This window comes from Aptenodytes patagonicus, chromosome 19, assembly GCF_965638725.1.
Source record: "Aptenodytes patagonicus chromosome 19, bAptPat1.pri.cur, whole genome shotgun sequence".
Taxonomy (NCBI): Eukaryota; Metazoa; Chordata; class Aves; order Sphenisciformes; family Spheniscidae; genus Aptenodytes; species Aptenodytes patagonicus.
The window spans coordinates 6870955-6888454 of record NC_134967.1 but is presented as its reverse complement, the minus strand read 5'-3'; the positions used below and the strand labels follow the sequence as shown (position 1 = coordinate 6888454).

The 17500-nt window shown below is 48.7% G+C and overlaps 1 protein-coding gene across 1 annotated transcript; it reads left to right on the top strand.

Annotated features, from left to right (window-relative positions):
• The first annotated feature begins 5670 nt into the window (after window positions 1–5670).
• Window positions 5671–16941, top strand: LOC143168952 (C-signal-like). Its single transcript, XM_076355981.1, has 6 exons — window positions 5671–5840; window positions 13841–13892; window positions 14194–14381; window positions 14821–14976; window positions 15848–15958; window positions 16172–16941. Exons 1-6 carry the CDS (start codon window positions 5700–5702, stop codon window positions 16283–16285), a joined length of 762 nt encoding a protein of 253 aa, XP_076212096.1. The 5' UTR covers window positions 5671–5699; the 3' UTR covers window positions 16286–16941.
• Window positions 16942–17500: the final 559 nt, after the last annotated feature.

The window sequence follows — 17500 nt, the reverse complement described above, 5'->3', positions numbered from 1 at the left end:
TTATTTTGCTTGTTTTGCCCATGGCCTATCACTCTAATAATGATTTATAGTTCCACAAACACTATAAATATCCTGATATTCTGATATGTTCTTGGGTGGAAAAAGTGCCAGAGACCTAAAAAAAAAAAAAAAAAAAAAAAAAAAAAGCCTTGCAGCATGTCCTGCACAGAGACAGACCAAAGCCAAAGAGGAGCTGAATCAACGGAGCTCGCTCAAATACAGAAACTGCGAGTGGCAATTATTTAAGAGTATTGCTTCACCCAGAATAAAAGCAGTATTTTCTCCATTGTCCTGCCAGGTAACTCCTCTCCAAGGGTTGCCAGGCAACCCTTGTTTTTATTTTCTTTAAATGTGGGTGAGAAATTACTAAGCAAAGCAATTCTGCCTCTGGTGTATCCAACTCAACCCAGGTTGAGCTAAACAGCATAAAAATTTGCCTTACTAGACTGTGGTTAGCAGTGTGCTGAAACCTGGACTTTACTTGAAGAGTTAGACCGAAGCAGGCCTGGAGGAACCAGCTTCTAGTACGCGGAACTTGGTTAAAAGCCGTGGCAAACAGCAGTAAGAGCTGGAAAGGAGAGGGTGAGGGCTGAGGTGAGGAGACGGGACTGGGGCTGGCCAGGCTCACTTCGGATGCTATCCAACTCCAGCTGGTGGAAGAGGATCCTCATACGCTGGACCTGGTCGCTGTTTGCCATCCGCAAGGCGCTCTGGGCAACATTTCTCTCCTATGCGCCTTGCTATGTCTTGTAACTCGGGTGTCTACCTCCTGTCACTCAGGAAAAATGCCTTACTAATGGGATGGGACCTTGCTGGCCCAGGGGAACCTGTCACCAACTCTCCGTGTGACCTCGGGCTATATGACTGGGCCCTGTCCCAGTTTCCCCGTCTATAAAAGCAGAGTAAGAGCTTTTTTAGGAAAACCTTGGCGCTTCGAAAAGCATTACGTGGCATTCTGTACAGGTCAGTTCTGTCTTTTGTGTATCTGGACAATAGCAGGGGTTTTCAGTATATGTTTTACTTACTAAGAAAAACATCTTCCTCTAGTTAGACTGTTTCTTCCCCTTCGAGAACTACTCTGAATTCCAGACAAGAGACAAGCACCCTGTGCATGAAGTCCTAGCTGCACTCTGGCAGCGACAAAACTCCCCTTGACTTCAGTGAGGTTTGACCCTTTTTGTTCTACCGGTCCGCACAAAAGCTGCTGGCCGAAAAATACTCCAAATGGCTCGATAAAGAGATACTTCCACTGACAAGGACCCGGACTAGAGGAGGAACGCAGTAAGGAATACCCGAGAAATCGACGGTGAATAGCAGTGAAATAGCGTTAAAAAGTGACAGTTACGGATTTAATCTGCAGTTGGCAACAATCACGTGTGATTGCAAGCGCAGCACCAAGCACGCTGTAAAGCGCCTAACGGCTCTCTCCAGTCTCTCAGGTCGGCGAAGTTGCGCTGTGATTACATCAACCCTGATGACAGCCCTCCTGCACCGCGTAAGGGGTACCGCGGGCCGCCTAGTGCTTGCGTACCGAGCAGAGCGTGCACACCACCACCAGCCCAGAGGCTGCCGATCCCAGTGCCGCCGCTGCGGGCTTAACTCACATGCGCAAAATTCCAGCTATGCCTGGCAGCCCTAGCACTCGTGTGTGCTGACAGCAAGGACTGAATAAATTACAAGCACAAAGAGGTTGACTAAGCTGTCTTATGCCTGACAGGGATTTTTTGAAAATTCTCCAAAACCAACAAAATGCTGTTGGTAACGCACAAAGAGAATTCTGAAATTAACACAGCGCGCATGGGAAGGCAGGTAATTGATTAAACCTCTTGGAAAAGAAGAGAGTGCTGGTGTTTGTGAGACGGAGAGACATTTCTGGAACGGAGCTTTATTTGGAAGAAAGGAGAAAAACACAGGTATCGGTATACAGGGCAACCTTACTGCTGGCTTGTTGCCACATCTGATCTTTGCACAAAGACCAGCTTTTCCGTAGAGAAACAGTGGAATCTGATTCCGTGGATCCACTTTAAATAAGGGGTGATGGATCCGCACGTTCATTTTTACATAGGGCAGAGCAATAACCAGACATTTATTTGATTGTTTTGGTGCTCTGGAACCCCTTGATATTAGCCATTGATTTCTCTGCGTGTGTGTGAGCGCGAGCAGTTTACGTTCCTTCCAAACCTCCACGCAGGTAACTGGCCTCTTATCTGCAAGGCTGAGCTAAGCTTCAGCGTGTGACCACCACCCATCGCTGCCAGGGTAATCAGCCCCTCGGGCAATGCTGTTTCCAAAACCACTGAACCTTGAGAGGATGGAGGGGTTGGAGGCCCTTCCCAAGGGTCCTATTGTGGAGTATCACTCACAGTTGATCCATTCATGGCATGTGAGTTCCTTTCAGTCTTCAGAGTACTTTTCCTTATGAAAACAATGCCACGGGGCCAGTAGAGGACACGATATGGAAATACTAAGAGGGATATTCATACTGCCTGAGAACTTAGATACCAAAGGTGGAGAATTCCCTCTCTTTCCTGTATAGCTGATGGGTAGAGACAGGTATTTGAATTTCAATTAGACTTCTCCAAACCCTGCCGTGGGCAAGTCTGTCTCTCCCAGAACTACACAGGAGTAGCAGCTGCCTAAACAACGTACCAAACCTGGGCAGCGTGAACACACTCTTGCTCACTTGCCCAAGTTGAGAAAGGAAGTTGTTGTATAGCCAGGAGCTGAGGTATAATTCTCTAAACCCCAGCTGAGCGTCTGACCCTCGCTAGGGCCCCGGGAGAAATGGACTGGCCCAACTATCCTTCGCAAGCAATAGGTGGCACGTGTATCCAGCGGCGCCTCCAGCCTCCTCTGCTACCAGTACCACCAGCTGGTAAGAAGCCAATGTGACTTCAAAACGAATGTAGCTAACCCAGCCTCAGAGGACGGAGAGGAGAATATTTCCGTGGGACTAAGGGAGAGCACAGTGAAAGGCAGTGGCATTTTCAACACCTCCTCAGCAGTCCTCAGAGACCCGATACAAAGCCTGTTCAAAGCAGAAGAAATCTTTCCATCGTTTGCCCTACCTATCGCGGTAATGGCACTCCTCGGCGTCATAAGACCGGCAATAGACCGGTGGCTTCCCTTTGTGGGCCTGAGGTATAACGTCCCCAAGTCCACGCTCTGCCCTTCAACGTCCATTTCTTTCAGGTGGTCTGAGAAAGGTGTTGCACAATGCAGCTTCTTGCGTTCACAGCAGGGAAAGGGACAACACGTGCACAGCATGAGTCCTTCCACAGGGAAGGTTAAACCAACCAGTTCACGCTCGTTAGCTGAGCGGTGGTATTTGGCCGTGCGTGCTCTCCGCTCGTTATAGATGTGATGTGAAGTGCGGCAGCTTAAACAAGAGATGTCCATACCAACCCATTCTATCTCCTGTTTGTCACAAGGGAAGAATATATTCATGGGCACTCACCACAGCCCCAGTAATACACAGCAAACCTGAAAAGCTGCAGCAAATTGGTTTGAGCCCAGTATGGAGACAATGGTCCCGGCTCCCAGCTGACACACGTGGGTAGCCCTGCACGGGAGTGAATGATGAGTGAATGAGTGATGATTTTCACACAAAGGTCTGGCTGCTTGTCCGTAACCCCAAATGAGCAAGAAACCATCCGAAACCCAAGGTGGCCGTTTCCCTTTTGGCGTGAGTCACCCCCCAGGCAGAGCGCAGTAACTTGGGTGCGGTCCCCTGACCTATGGCTCAGTGTCCTCAAGACAGATCATTTCACCTCTGTTCCCCAGCCGTGAAGCGGAGCCAGCTACGCTCGACACTTCTGTTACGTATTTTCAGACTATCAGGGAAAAGGGCAATTTATGATGGATATTGCCCTTATGGTTTGTTTGCCAAGTGCTGTGTATGTTTACGATGCCATAAAAAGGCAATGTAACACGCGATTAAACACAACATACTTTGTATGTAAAACTTTTGCAATGGGCAAACACTGTATCCGCTAAACCTTGGACTCAGATTCCTGCTTCATGTTAAGAACCCACCGAATCATTTGGCTCAGTGAGAGCCTGGGACTCTCTGCTTGCTGAAGGAAGAGAGCGGGCTGGGGACCGTTCTCTGTACAGAGACTTGGTACAATGGAAATACGCATCATAGTCGTGACTTCCTACGCAAGGATAACAACAAAAACGCTGATCGAGAAGCCATGTCACTGGTCAGCTTCGCTTGCAGGCAACGCTTTTTGTGTCTAAGGGCCTGAGATACGAGAAATGACTGCAAGTATCTTGTACTCTTCATCTCGCCCTGGGAGTGTGACATGGGAATATCAAACCTTCTTTTGAGCCATCCAGCGGTAACGGACATTTTCAGATATGCAGATCCTGTACGTTATTTGGAGCTACTGCAGTTGTTTAGAAATGAAGAAACCAACAAAAGGGAAATGGGGTACACTCATCGGATGTTTTTGGCTTTTCCACAGAATTTGAACAAATTACCAAATCTCCTTGTGCTTTAGTTCCCCAAGTACAAGGGGAGAGGCTATTCTTGACCTATGTCAGGATGAAGCTAATGTTTTAAAAGCTTACCGGTCTTTTAATAAAGAAAATAAAGAGCAATATAGTAGTAACAGATGTAATTAAAGCCTTTATACCTACATATACCAATTTATATGCACGAGCGTGTGCAGACCGATGTATCTGGGAAAGCACGCACAAGCACTGCGGGGAACATGTGTAAGGGCTAGCCAGAGCAAGGAAGCCTGTAGCGATTTCCAGGCGCAGGTCACCCACAATGCAGAATGAATGGTAGGGTAATGCTTCTAACAGCCGAAAAAGGCAGCTTGATCTGCGCCTCCGGCAGTAACTTGGGGAGTCCAGAAATGTGGGTTCAGTTCCTGCCTCTGCTTCATCACCCCCTTGGAGAACTTTTATCTTTTCTCTGTTCTTCTACCCACTCCTGGACGTTGGGGGTAGCAATTTCACCATTGGCCATTTATGTCAGCCTTATTCATAAGGATTACTTCTTGCAGAGCAGTCGCGCTCGGGGCAGCCAGTCGCCGCCAGGACAACGAGGGATCTGCTTCTTCCCTGCAGAAGTTCGTGAAACAGGGCATTCGGGCAACCGTACAGGGAGCGGGTTAGGTGGTGATCTTCGTGAGAGAGGGTAGAACGCGTTTATCCTCCCCTGCTGGAAAGCCAATCGTTTTCCGAGCGCACTCTTTTCTTCCGCGGGGCGGGGGACTACCGACGGCAACTCGGGCAAGCACCCCACGCTGCCCAGGGCCGGCTGCGCGGCCCCGGCCTCTCGGGACGCTCCCGTGAGCCCGAAGCCCGGAGGAGCCGCCCCCCTCGAGGGCCGCTTTCGCCGGCTGCGGCCGCCGCTCTTCCCCCCCCCCCCCCGCCCCCCGCCCCGGCCGCCCCGCAGGAGCCGGCGCCGCCGCACCGGGACCCGCCGGGAGGGCGAGAGCCGAGCCCCGGGGCCGCGGCGGCGGCGGCCCGGGGAGGCGAGGGGCCCGTGGGCGGCCGGGAGGCGCTTTGTCTGAGGCCGGGGGCGGCGGGGGAGGCGCCCAGCCGAGCCGGGCCGGGCCGGGCCGGGCCGGGCGGGGCGGCGGGGGCGGGATCGGGGCGGCGGTGCCGGCTCCGCGCCGCGCAGGTTAAGAGCCGCCTCGGGAGCAGAACGAGCCGTGCCGTGCCGTGCCGTGCCAGCCAGCATGGCCCAGCCGCGCTGCCGCTCCGTGCTCATCACCGGCTGCAGCCGGGGCATCGGGCTGGGGCTGGTGCGGGGGCTCGCAGCCGCCAGCCCCTCCCCGGACTTCGTCTTTGCGACCTGCCGATACCCCGAGAAGGCGCAGGTAACCGGGGCGGGGGCGTCGGGGCTCCCCGGGAGGGGATGCTGCCGGCCCGCGGCGGCGCCGCGCCTCCTCCGCTCCGCGTGTGCCGGGGCTCCCCAGCCCCTCGGCGCCGGCTGGGCTGGGCAGGGCTGGGCTGGGCTGCCGGGGCTCTCCCTGCCCAGGCGCACGCCGCAGGCACCTCTGGAGAGGAGCCTGGCTGGAGATGCAGCCCGGAGCGCACGTCCTGGCAGCCGGCGGGCAGCGCTAGCCCGGGGGGGCCGGCGGGGGTAGGGACGGGGGAAGGAGACGGCACTTCGGGAAGAGCAGAACGGGTCGAGCATCTCTGCGACCAAGCGCTGGCGTCCCGGCGGCAAGTGCCCAGGGCGGGATGGGAGCTGGGGGCTGAGCTCCCGCCCGGGGCGGGTGGCCGGATCGGATAGAGCCGGTGCCGTGAAAGTCTCCGAGGCTGGAGGTGAAACGCGCACGGGGTATTGCTATTCGGGTACTTCTGCGCATTCCCGAGAGGAGGAAAGGCGAGCTGGAAGCGCTGCGGCCCCGGCCCCGGCCGGGCGGGCAGGCTGGACAGCTGCAGCATCTCAAGCGCTCCCGCCAGCCGCTTCCTCTAGTCCCCGAGTTTCTCGCTGGATTTGCAGCTGGAGATAAGTATGTCCTGGCCTTCTCCAGTTTTGCACGGACCCGGAGCCCTGCAGGGGTAGCCCGTCCCCCAGAAGCCTTCCCAGTGAAACCCCTTACAGCTTTCCTTGTCTCTTCTACGTGGTGTGTCTGTGTCCCCAGAGGAGCAGTGCCCTGTCCGGCCCTTCCCTTTCTCCGCTGGACTTGTAACAAGTGAGAAGGCCCAAATGAACGATGAATTAAACACTCCTCTTAGTGCCCACCTTGGCCGGGCAGGGACCAGAGCCTTTGCTGAAAACATAGTAGCTTTTGTTACATGTTGCTGGTGAATTCACTTGCAGCCCTTTCCCCTTTCAGCCAGCATTACTGCTGCTACAGCATAGCAGTAATGTGTTTGCGCTCCTTTCCCATCCCTAGACTGTTATAAATGACTGTCAGACAAATTAAAGGCACTTCCCGAACCTTTGGGAGGCAAATTGATAATGAGGGTTATCAGGCTGCTCACTTTGTGGCCACTAGTGTCCTCTGTTGCATCTCTAGTCTGATCTCGACCCTCCTCAGTAAGGCAGAATGCTGTTAGGGCAGCACACCAATACACGCAGGTATCACCCTCTCTCCTTTCCTAGGAAAACTCTAGTGCTCCAGAGCTGCAAGAATCCGAGCTGTCAACTCAGTGACTGTCTCAAACCCCTGTGTATTGCCGCAGGCATTCGGTAGGAGCATTGATACCAAAAGCCCTACTTCTGCATCTCCCCTATTTCAAGCATGGCACAAGGCTGCCTTAGAGAAAGGTAAATTCCCTGGCATGTGCAGAGGCAAACAGAGCTTATATGTCTGTTCCCTTATGGTGGATTTTATTCTTTTCGGTGCAACGGTGATTACACCATGCTAGCAATAAACAAAATGTAGCAACTTTGTTTACTGCGTAGCTACACAAAAACTTTAAAAGATGGTGCCGAGGCTCCCCCTTCAAGGGTGGTCGTAAGGGTTGGCCAGATAACACCTGCAGTCTGACCACTCGGTTCTCCAGCAGCACTGTGCTGCTCTACAGGTACTTACGAAACTGAAGGAAAAAGTCTTAATTTTGTTTCTTGCTGTCAAAAAAAATCTCTCCAGCACGAAGGCACATTTAGGGTGTTTCTGAATTGAATTGCTGAGAAACAGTCCAGCAAGACTGAAATCTGGTGCACAGACTGCCTTTCAGAGCCACTGGTTCTTGCAGCTTCCCCCCTCAGCCCCCCTTCCGCACCACATGAGCTCCTGAACAGGTATTCACTACCCTTCTGTTCGCTTTTAACTCCTGTTACAAGACCTGGCATTCGTTCCAAATGTATTTCCTATTAGTGATTGCACAACAGCGTGGTGCAGTAGTGGCACAGGAAACCAGCAGAGACATATGACCTGTTGTTAGATGGAAATCTGCCTGCTTAGTTGTTTGTTCTAAAGCTGCTTTAGCTGGTGCTGAGGGAAGTTCTCTTTTTCACCAACTGGCCCTTGTGTTCAGCAGTGATTTCTCACTATAATGATCTTGGATCAATTACAAGGAGCAGCGAAATGGTTCCTTCAATAGGAAGAGCTTCCTAGAAAACATTACACAGGCGTATCTTAACACAACTTGTGAAGCTTTTCCCATTGCCAGTACTTAAAAATCGTGAGGAAAAAGGGCTGGTGAACCTGCACAAGAAGATGAAATAGCCCGCAAGCAGCGCAGCGTGCCTGGGAAGAGCCTGGGTCACTCCTTGCAGCGGTAGAAACCTGGAAGGACTGCTGGCAGTCATGTCTCACGTAGGCAGGAAGCTGGCCAAGAGCCACATTCCAGTAACCCCGTGGTGATTCTGCAGGCCACATGGGGTGCATCCTAAGCTTTTTTTGCTTTTTTTTTGGGGGGGGTGGGGGGGGGAGCAAGGTTTGTCCTTGGTGGATCAGGGTGGGTTTTTGTTCTTTGTGAGGACCTCTAGGCCATGTGCTGTGCTTTGGCAGTACATCAATAGAAACCTCTGCAGCCAGCTGAAAGCATATTTCTAACAGATGGGTTTGGAAACTCCACAAGGAAGGGAAATCTTTACTAAAGGTATTGTAGTAGTCTCACTAGTATTATCTGTCCTCTCTGCAATGCATAAAGTTGGCACAAAGCTTTCTGACCTTCTGAGGTGTGTTTCCACCATGCCGCTAGTCCTTCTAGCTGGCAGAGGGCAAGCACAGACGTGCTTAAGCCTCTAGCAATGGGAGTCTTAGCACCATATACAACTGACTATCTCAAAGCTTGGATCCAATTTGGCGATGTTGTTTGAGTGTGCTATGGTAAGGAAAGGCAAAGGTTCAGTGATTTTCTTTTCTTTTTTTTTTTTTTTCTTTTCTTTCTCAGAGAGAAAACTCTGCCTTCACTGACTTTCCGGTCAAATCTTGAAAACCCAGAGTTCAGGTTCCTGCACTCCAGAGGCTGGCACTGCAGACGTGTCTTAGTGCACATGAAATGGGCTTTGCCCATCTAAGTCCTCTTTGTTGACCATGCAGACTGGGCTGTAAAGTTGAGTGCCTTGTTCTTTCTCTGCACACCTGAGCTGCCAGTGCTTGCTTTTTCTCTTGACAGTGATTCAAGCGGTCTAATTTTGTTTCCTCCCACTTTGCTTTGTGGTAAGTGACCATATGAAAAATCCTGCTTAATATGAGTGCACTGTCCCCCCCCTTCCTCTCCTGGATTAGAGGATGAACTTGGAGAACAGCAACTTTGGACAGTTCTCTCAAATTCTGCTCTCATCTGGTTTGGTAGAGTAGCACTTTCCTGTTGCAGAATGCAGGGAGGGGAAAAAAGGATGGGAAGAGCTTAAATGAAAAGCCTTTTAAAAATCATCTTTCAGTTTTTGGAGGAGAAGTGATTAAATATGCTTAGCTACTGGCAAATCCAGCTCCCATCTTGGGGACAATAGTCAGCAGCAATTCCCCAGTAGCCGAGAGTTATCCAGAGAATCTCTCGGCAGAGTGTGTGCTGTTACACAGATGACTGCATACTTTGGAGTCCTCCAAACAGTGGACAGACAAGAGCCCCTAAGGACCTGACTTTAGAAAGAGATGCTGGAGAAGAGTCTGACTTTGCTTTCCTCTGCTTACTACAGAAAGCAGCACGTCTCCTGTATCTCGCTAACTCTGGGATAATGCTGAACAGCTGCAAGCTTTTGCATGTGAGTCTGTGCTGGCAGAAGTTGTAATAACTTGAGTTCTTGTGCTGAATAGCTCCTAGGTGGCCTCCACAGAACATTTGCCTAACAAATGGGCTTTAGATCACACGATAACATGCAGCAGGCCTGCAGGCGCATCTAGATAACTGCTGCCCCTCCTTGAAAAGTACCATACTAGACTCCTTCAGCCACACTTTGATTCTGATCTGCCTTTACTTGGGCTGCTCCAGCACTGAGAGTGGAAGCAGCTACAAATCTCTTGCAAAATAATCCTGACGTCCTGTCTTTGCACTCCAGATGGACAAAACCGCAGTTTTTATTAGGCAGCCTGTATGGGCTCGTGAACCCATCTGTAATTCTCCTCCCCCTCCTGCTTTTCTTTCTTGCTTTTTCTCCCCCCATCCTGCCTCCTCATAAAAAGGAAAAAACTGACCTAAAGTCTGAGACTACACCTAATGATGGTGTAGCCCCTGCATCTGACTTGCTGAGGTATGGAAGGAAGAGATGGCTTTCTGGGGAAGCGAGGTAGCTGAAGGGGTCCAAATGGCCGTGGTGTAAATCTGTTCACACTGCTTCCTGTACTCAGCTTGGCTCTGCGAGGCTGTGCTGAGCTGAATGTGGGGCCTCAGGACAGGAGCATCTCTTGTTCCTCCTGCTCTCCCCACAAGCCCAAGTGTGTTCCCAGGTGAACAAGAAAGTGTTCAGTTCCTCGCTGCTCGAGAGTCCTCTACTGGGCTCTGGAAAGCTTCCAGGGCTTAATGTGCTGTTTCCCTTCCTCTGAAGTAGGAGATAGTGTTACTAACAGTGCTGTGTCTGTTCCCTTGTCAGACAGAGCTCTCGCTGAAGTGCTTCTGCACACTGTCTTTGTCAGGTTTTGGTTTTGTTTTTTCTTTGCTACATACCTTAGCCATGTGGTCTGCTATTGGGAAGAGCAGCTGAGCAATCTCTGGAGCAGTGCTCTAGCAAGATAGACGTGTGATATCAGGCAAAAGGGGCATTCTTGAAGTCTTTCTAATTTTAGGCTATTGCAGTGTTGGGGTTTTTTTTCTGGAAGTGTTTTGCACTTCCTACAGCATTAAGGTCTGGCTCTTCTTCAGTCAGAGAGGACTGTGGATTTGGGGCAGTCTGCAGCAGCTTGGTGTAAGGTATTACACAATCAGACAGTAAGTTGGCTGTACACTGTGATACTGAATAGCCTGTCTCAGAGAGACATGGGCAAATATGACACATCTTTGACTTTGTCCTGAGTACAAGCAGGATGATGCGAAAGGATACCCAAGTGTCAGGATGCCTGACAAAGCTGCCTACAGGCTATGTTAGTTTGGCTTGATTGCTTCCAACTGGCCTGGTATGGCCAGGTCCTTTCCAAGAGTTGTAACTGAAGTGAATAATGCTTTCATAAAGAAGGCAAAGTAAATCTTGCTAAATGACAAAGACAACACAACATTCCTGGTTGAAATCTAGCAATAAATATCCTGTGTACTAATGAATCTGTATCTGGAGCCTTGAGTGCCAGAGGATCTTGTTTAAATTGGAGTAGGCTGACTCTTTGTTAATCGTAATTAAAATCAGCAAGCAGGAAACAACAGATGCTAATCAGAGTTTAAATTTTTCTTGGAATCCCTAAGAGTTTATTCTCAGGGGTAACTATTCAGGTGCAGAGCGCTTCTAGAGCTACTATGCTAAACACAGTATTAGGGGGTTGTGCTGGGGTTTGTTGTTGTTGTTTTTGTCTTGTTTGTTTTTTAAATTGGCTATCACACTAGACTAATTAAAAATGACTTAGCCTGGGATATGTTGGCTGTACCTACTGTCTTTAAACAAAACTGCGTAAACTGACATTAAAACACAAGCTGCACTTCAAACAGCAGTACCAACAAGCTCACTTATGTACGCATCGCCATTATGGGCTGCAGGGCTCTGTTAGACGGTGCTCTGAGATCTTGTCTTCCCAGGGTTTTAACCTATTTGTCCTGGGTGCAGTGCCTCTGCGCTAGCACGTTGGCATAAAAAAAGTGAGCACAGGTCTGCTGCAAAAAACCCTTGCAGACAACTTTGCTGGTGTAGGTTTGTGTTTTGTTGTCTGGGGTTTTTGTTTGTTTGTTTTGGTGGTGGTGGGGGTTGTTTTGTTTTTAATGGGAGGAGAACAAGGCATTTGACAGATGACCACAGTGAGTTTCAGGAAAGCTTATCCCTTCAGTGGGGAGTCAATAACTAGTATATGCATGCATTCCAGTAATATTTTCAGAGTTCTCTGGACACAGAAGGCTTTTGATCTTTTTGATCAAAACTACTTGGGGTGCGGGAAGAGGAGAAGCAGCATACATGGCTGGTGGATGGAAATGGCTGTATCTGATTGTGCTGCCATGAACTTGTCTCAGTCCTCCTCTCCGCAAGTTCCTTCTAGTCACAGTAGGGAAAAGAATAGGCTTTTCTGCAACTTTTAGGTTTCCTAACTGGATTTTTCAGCTTATATTTATATCAGGTGGAGTAACATTCTTGAAGACCAAAGCTGCCTAAGTTAGCTTTATGCCTGGAAGCTGCTTCTGAGAAAATTAAACCGCTGAAGTGGGAGTCACTTGTTAACTAAGTAGTTAACTAAATGGAAGAACCATTGAATTTTAAACCGGATTTGCATGCAGCAATTGTAATTTCATGCCGTTTATGTTCTGGAGAATGCTTAATGCTACAGTGTTTTGAGTTCTTAATTGAACATACTGCTTACTCACTTCAGAAGCCTCTCAGCTGCTGTCACTACACAAAACATCTCTGGCCTTTTAGCAAAAGTTAGTAGCTTGTTCCTGTCAGAGAGTAAAGCAATCTGACTATAAATAAATGAACAAACCTCGAGAAGCCAGAGCACTTCTGGAGTTTATTATCAAGTAAGTGATACAGCCAAACTAAAGTCCAGTGGACAGTCCAAAGCCATATAATTATTGCAGGCCTTGACATGGCAGAACTATTTCATGCCTGACTATCAATAAACAAGATAGTGTGTTCTGGGCCTTTAATCTGTTGAAAACTGTCCCATTGAGCCCCATCCAAGGGAAGGAACGTCTTCTGGTTTTGTGCTTCTGACTTGTTCCCCTTCTTTCCCCCTCCCCTTAATAGCCTTAACTGCAGTTGTAGATTGTCCTCAGTGGGAGAACAAATTTTCTAAACAAGCCTGGAGAGGATCCTGCAGAGTATGAACTGAGATAAAAGATGTAATGCATTATAGCTTGACAGCGGACATGGAGTCCCTAAGTGTCTCCAAGTGGCAAAGAAGTACTCTTTCAAACTCAGCCCTCCTGACCCCTATTCCCAAAGGGCTCCTAAAGAAATGGATTTGCTTGAGCTGGAATGTTGCTCAGTCGCCTAAACATGGCTGGGAGTACGTAATCCATCTGTTACATTTGGCCACACTTCCCACTTGGCTACATGGCACAGAAACCTAAATATTCCAGCTTGGCCTATAAATCCAATTTGGACACACTTTGTCCAGGAGCAACACCGGTATAGTACTAATTTTCTCCAAGTCATTCTTCTGCTGAGAGGTAGTAGACAGATGACTGAATTATAGCTACCTAGCAGAGAGAAAATTGTTCTCATGGACAGTTGCTGTGTATGTAACCAATTTCATGTGTGCTATACCTTCAGTTACAAGAATTGACGCTAATGAGAGTGCTGGGAAACAGGATTTCCATGGGAAAATTACTAGGAAACTTTTCCTGCAAACAGTAATTCCAAATGATTTTTCTTAAGCATTCCTGTCGCCTTGAACCGATGTCTAGCACTAGCTGAGCTTCAGGAGAATTACGCTGTTCTTACAGAAGTGGGGAATTACTGGCTTGGAATGCAGTCTGAGCACCAGGTCTGCTGTGGAACTGGCAACGGTAGCCGCTTGATTGAAGACCTTTGGTTACACTGCAAACACACCCTCGAGTTGCACACACTGAGAACTAACACTGTAATCTAGCGTGCTGGTATCTCGACTAAGCAGGTGAAGAGTCCAGTTTCTTGGAGCAGTTGATCTTGCTCTCAGGCCAGGTGCTCAGCAGGTTGGAAAACAAAGTAGTATCACTGCCTTCAGTCCAATTCTGAAAATAAATGGCAGTTACAATTCTGGAAGTGCAGATCTCAAACTGTTTTACGTAATAGACACACACACACACATATACATACATACATATATATATATAAAAGATAACACAAATAATTTCTTCTTCCTAGGAACTCCAGCAGCTTAGCAAGCAATACAGCAATATCAAGCTCCTCCAACTGGGTGAGTAAAGGGCTTGTACAGAAGTATGTTCAACTCAGTCAGGTGAGTGCATCTTAAGAAACTGGACTCCTGGGTCATCAGTACATGACCTCCAGCAGCTGAAAACGATCACCCTCATCTTAAGATAACGCTGGGGAAACATAATCTATGTAAAGACTTCTGTGCATTGTCATCTCTGTGTGCTGCCTAAATGTCCCCATTCAGACTAATGCCTTAGCTTTGGTTTAGCATGTGTTGTATAGGGGCAGACGGCATTTGAACCACACTGTTCACTGTGGCAGTTCTTGGCTCCTCTGTGCAGATGTGGTCTGTGAGAACAGCATCAAGAAAGTAGTCAAGGAAGTGGAAGAAATTGTGGGAGACAAAGGTCTGAACTGCCTCATTAACAACGCTGGCATCAATGTGCTTGCTTCCTTGGAAGAAGTTACAGCAGAGACAATGCTCACCATTTATGAAACCAATACAGTTGCCCAGCTGATGGTCACCAAGGTAAGAATTGGGAGGAATGTGCTTAATCTATGGTACTATAAGAGGCTTTTCCGCTAGTGAGCTGGACATGTAACCCAAGCATGTCACCTTGGAACTGCACAGATACAGGTCTGATATCAAACTGCATGCCTAGAGAGCAGCAGGAGATCCTTTCTATCAAGGATCTTTCTCTTTATTTAAATCCATCTGGTATGAGGTCACTTCAGTGGACAGGTTGGGCTAGGAGGTGGGCAGAAGAGACTGAAGGTCCTTGCTACTTACAGCTGGCTGTTATAGAAAGGTTCCCTATGGTCAGCTTGTCTGGGGAGCCATCACCATTCTGTGCTGGTGGCAAAGAGTTGTACTGTAATTCTTCATAGAGCAGAACCTGAGAGTCCGGCTTGCCTTGAACGGGCCAAGAGCAAGCTGACCAAATTAAAACAAACTCTTGTTTTCACAGGCATTTCTACCCCTTCTGAGGAAGGCAGCCCAGCTCAGCACAGGAATGGGCTGCCATAGAGCTGCTATTATCAATATGTCCTCTCTTGCTGCCTCCATGCAACTCGTCCAGGCAAATGAGATGTTCCTCAAGGTCTACCCCTACAGGATAGCAAAGGTTTGTAGGCTTCCCGGGGCTGTGCTCACTGCGTGAGGGCAGGCCTGTGAGTTAAAGACCACTCTGAGCTTAAGACGATGATCTGAGGTGTGCAGCACTTCCTCGGATAGGCTGACACGGGAACTGTTCTTGTTCTTCGTGTGGGTGGAAATGGGACCTGTGAAAACCCTACATCTGGAGCAAGCATGCCAACTTCTTAAGAACAGGCTCACAGATGCTCCATCATTGCTCTGACATAGATCCATTTCGGAGGGACTTGGCATTCAGGGAAGAACTGATGCCATCAAGTGTGTGTCCTATTAGCTGTGTTCCTCTCCAGTCCAAGCAAGATAGCAGGCACGAAACTCAACAAAAGGTGTGCTGACCTGTATGTGGTAATGCTAGTTAGTGAGAGGTGGAGTTTTTAGTTTTGTCACATCCAGAGACTGAGTTTGTACAAATAGTCAAGTCAACATTCAGTTTCTCCTACACCACCTACTCATAAGCTGTTAACATGCTTATTTTCCCTGTTCAGAAGTAAAAAACTGAATGTTTGTGTAGTGATTATTGCAGAAAAACAGAGTCCTTATGTCAATATTATTTTCCCCACAGCTCCTCAGGAGTTTCAGATGCTACTTTATCTTCCATCATAACTTAGTTTCATCTTTGGGCAGTAAGCTTACGGCAATAGAGCTTTCACAATGCTTCTCTTAACAGATATCTCTGAGAATGAAGCCCCCAGTAAGTCTGGATAAGTTCCTGTGATACTGTTACTGCCCCTTCATTTGTCAGGAGACAGCATGGTGGAGCGGAGGTGCCAATTAGCTCGGCTTAAGGTCTTGCTCAAGGTTTGTAAAACCAGCACACTAATAGATGGTTTCCACACTTGTAGACCGCACTGAACATGATCACCAGGTGTCTTGCTGCAGACTTGAAATCGGATGGAATTCTCTGCATTTCTTTGCATCCAGGCTGGCTTCAGACAGACATGGGTGGAAACATGGTAAGTGACATCTCTGAAAATGTGAAAGTGTGACTCCCTTGTTGTCCCAACCCTTGAGCAAGAACCCACTGTACAGTATACACGTCCATGTGCTGCAGAGGCACGCTATGAAACACGGAAATACATCCCACTTGATTCTAGTAACTCCTCAAATGCATTTGATCCTCTTCTGTAGGATAGTCCCAGTAATAATCTAAGCTTGATTTGCTCTAGGCTCCCATGCAGGTGCAAGAGGCTATCCCAGGTATTCTCTCCGTTCTGGACCGTCTTGGTGAAAAAGAAAATGGTTCCTTCCTGGACTGGCAAGGGGAAACTCTACCGTGGTAGAAGTGCACAGTATGCTACAGAAACAGCATATCAGTCACTATTTAACTCGTGCCACTAATGTCTGTGTCTCTAGGGTTTTCTTACACGCTAGTTGAAATAGCCAGTCTGATATCCAGCCTCTCTCTAGGTGTATTTGGAAAGTGAGGTGGCTGACTCTTTTACTTAGTACTGCTACTGCTCTGTTCTAATGCTTCCTGCAAATACTACTGTGCTCTTAGTAATGGGTATCATCCCCTGGAACCATCTAAAATAGATTAAAAACCGCAAATTAAATCCAGGGGCTGGTTCCTCTTCACTTCTAAAACCAAAGTGGGCCTCTCGCTCTCTGCAGAAGTAAATGACCTGACCTCAGAGTAAGGCCAGGGTAGGCTGTCAGATTCCAGTATGTTCAGTCTGCTGGAGACATGTATCTGGAAAAGGTCCTTCGGTTTCCTTCAGTCCTAACTGAGCCAAGGCTGAAATCGCCCAGCTCTAAACTATGTGAATTTGGTACTTCTGTAAATTCCTCAGCAACCTCTGAGTGTCCCCAGGTTGACAGCACACACCAGGCACTTGCTTTCGTCCCAGTGGGTGACTAACATCCTGATATGGGGGTGGGAATGTTGTTTTGTACATAAACTTCTAAAATGTCTTCAATAAAGTCTTGTTTAAACAAATAGTCTGTTTACTAAACTACTTCAGCTAATTTCTCTGTATGTAGGTTTCTCTTCGTAGGTTTCTCTTCCCTGACCAGAGAACTGTACTTCTACCTTGCAGGAAGAAACTCTAACCACTGCTGTCTCCTTCAGGCTAGATGGGTTTAACGTGGTGGGGTGCACCTGAAACTGGGGCAGGCCCTTGTTCTGGTCTGAAATACTAAAAGTGGCTGGTGAAAAGATCGGTGTTCTGGCTGAGGTAGGGATAAAAGCAGGAAGTTGTTTGAAGTCTGGGGTTGGCTTCAACATCGCTCCCTCATGCCAGCTGATTAGGCACTTTCATGCCGTGCCAAGGTGGTGGGTTCCGTACCAACTGAGAAAAGACAAACAACAGCCAGGTAAGTGGGAGAGACAGGTGTGGCTGTTCCTGGACAGCAGCCACTGTGAGACCTGCCCTCGGATGCAGCTGCGGGCGTGTAAGGGAGAGGTGTCTAGCTGGTTTCCGTGATCCCCACGCTGACGGGGATATAAAGTCTCACTATAACAAACTGCTTGTTATGCCACGGTTCTGCGCTCGTTT

Bases quoted from the DNA above. Each gene is read 5' to 3' on its own strand.
- LOC143168952 (XM_076355981.1), top strand. From the start codon at position 5,700: ATGGCCCAGCCGCGCTGCCGCTCCGTGCTCATCACCGGCTGCAGCCGG. The intron at 5,841-13,840 runs GTAACCGGGGCG...TCTTCTTCCTAG, and splicing joins GATACCCCGAGAAGGCGCAG to GAACTCCAGCAGCTTAGCAA. The intron at 13,893-14,193 runs GTGAGTAAAGGG...TCCTCTGTGCAG, and splicing joins TATCAAGCTCCTCCAACTGG to ATGTGGTCTGTGAGAACAGC.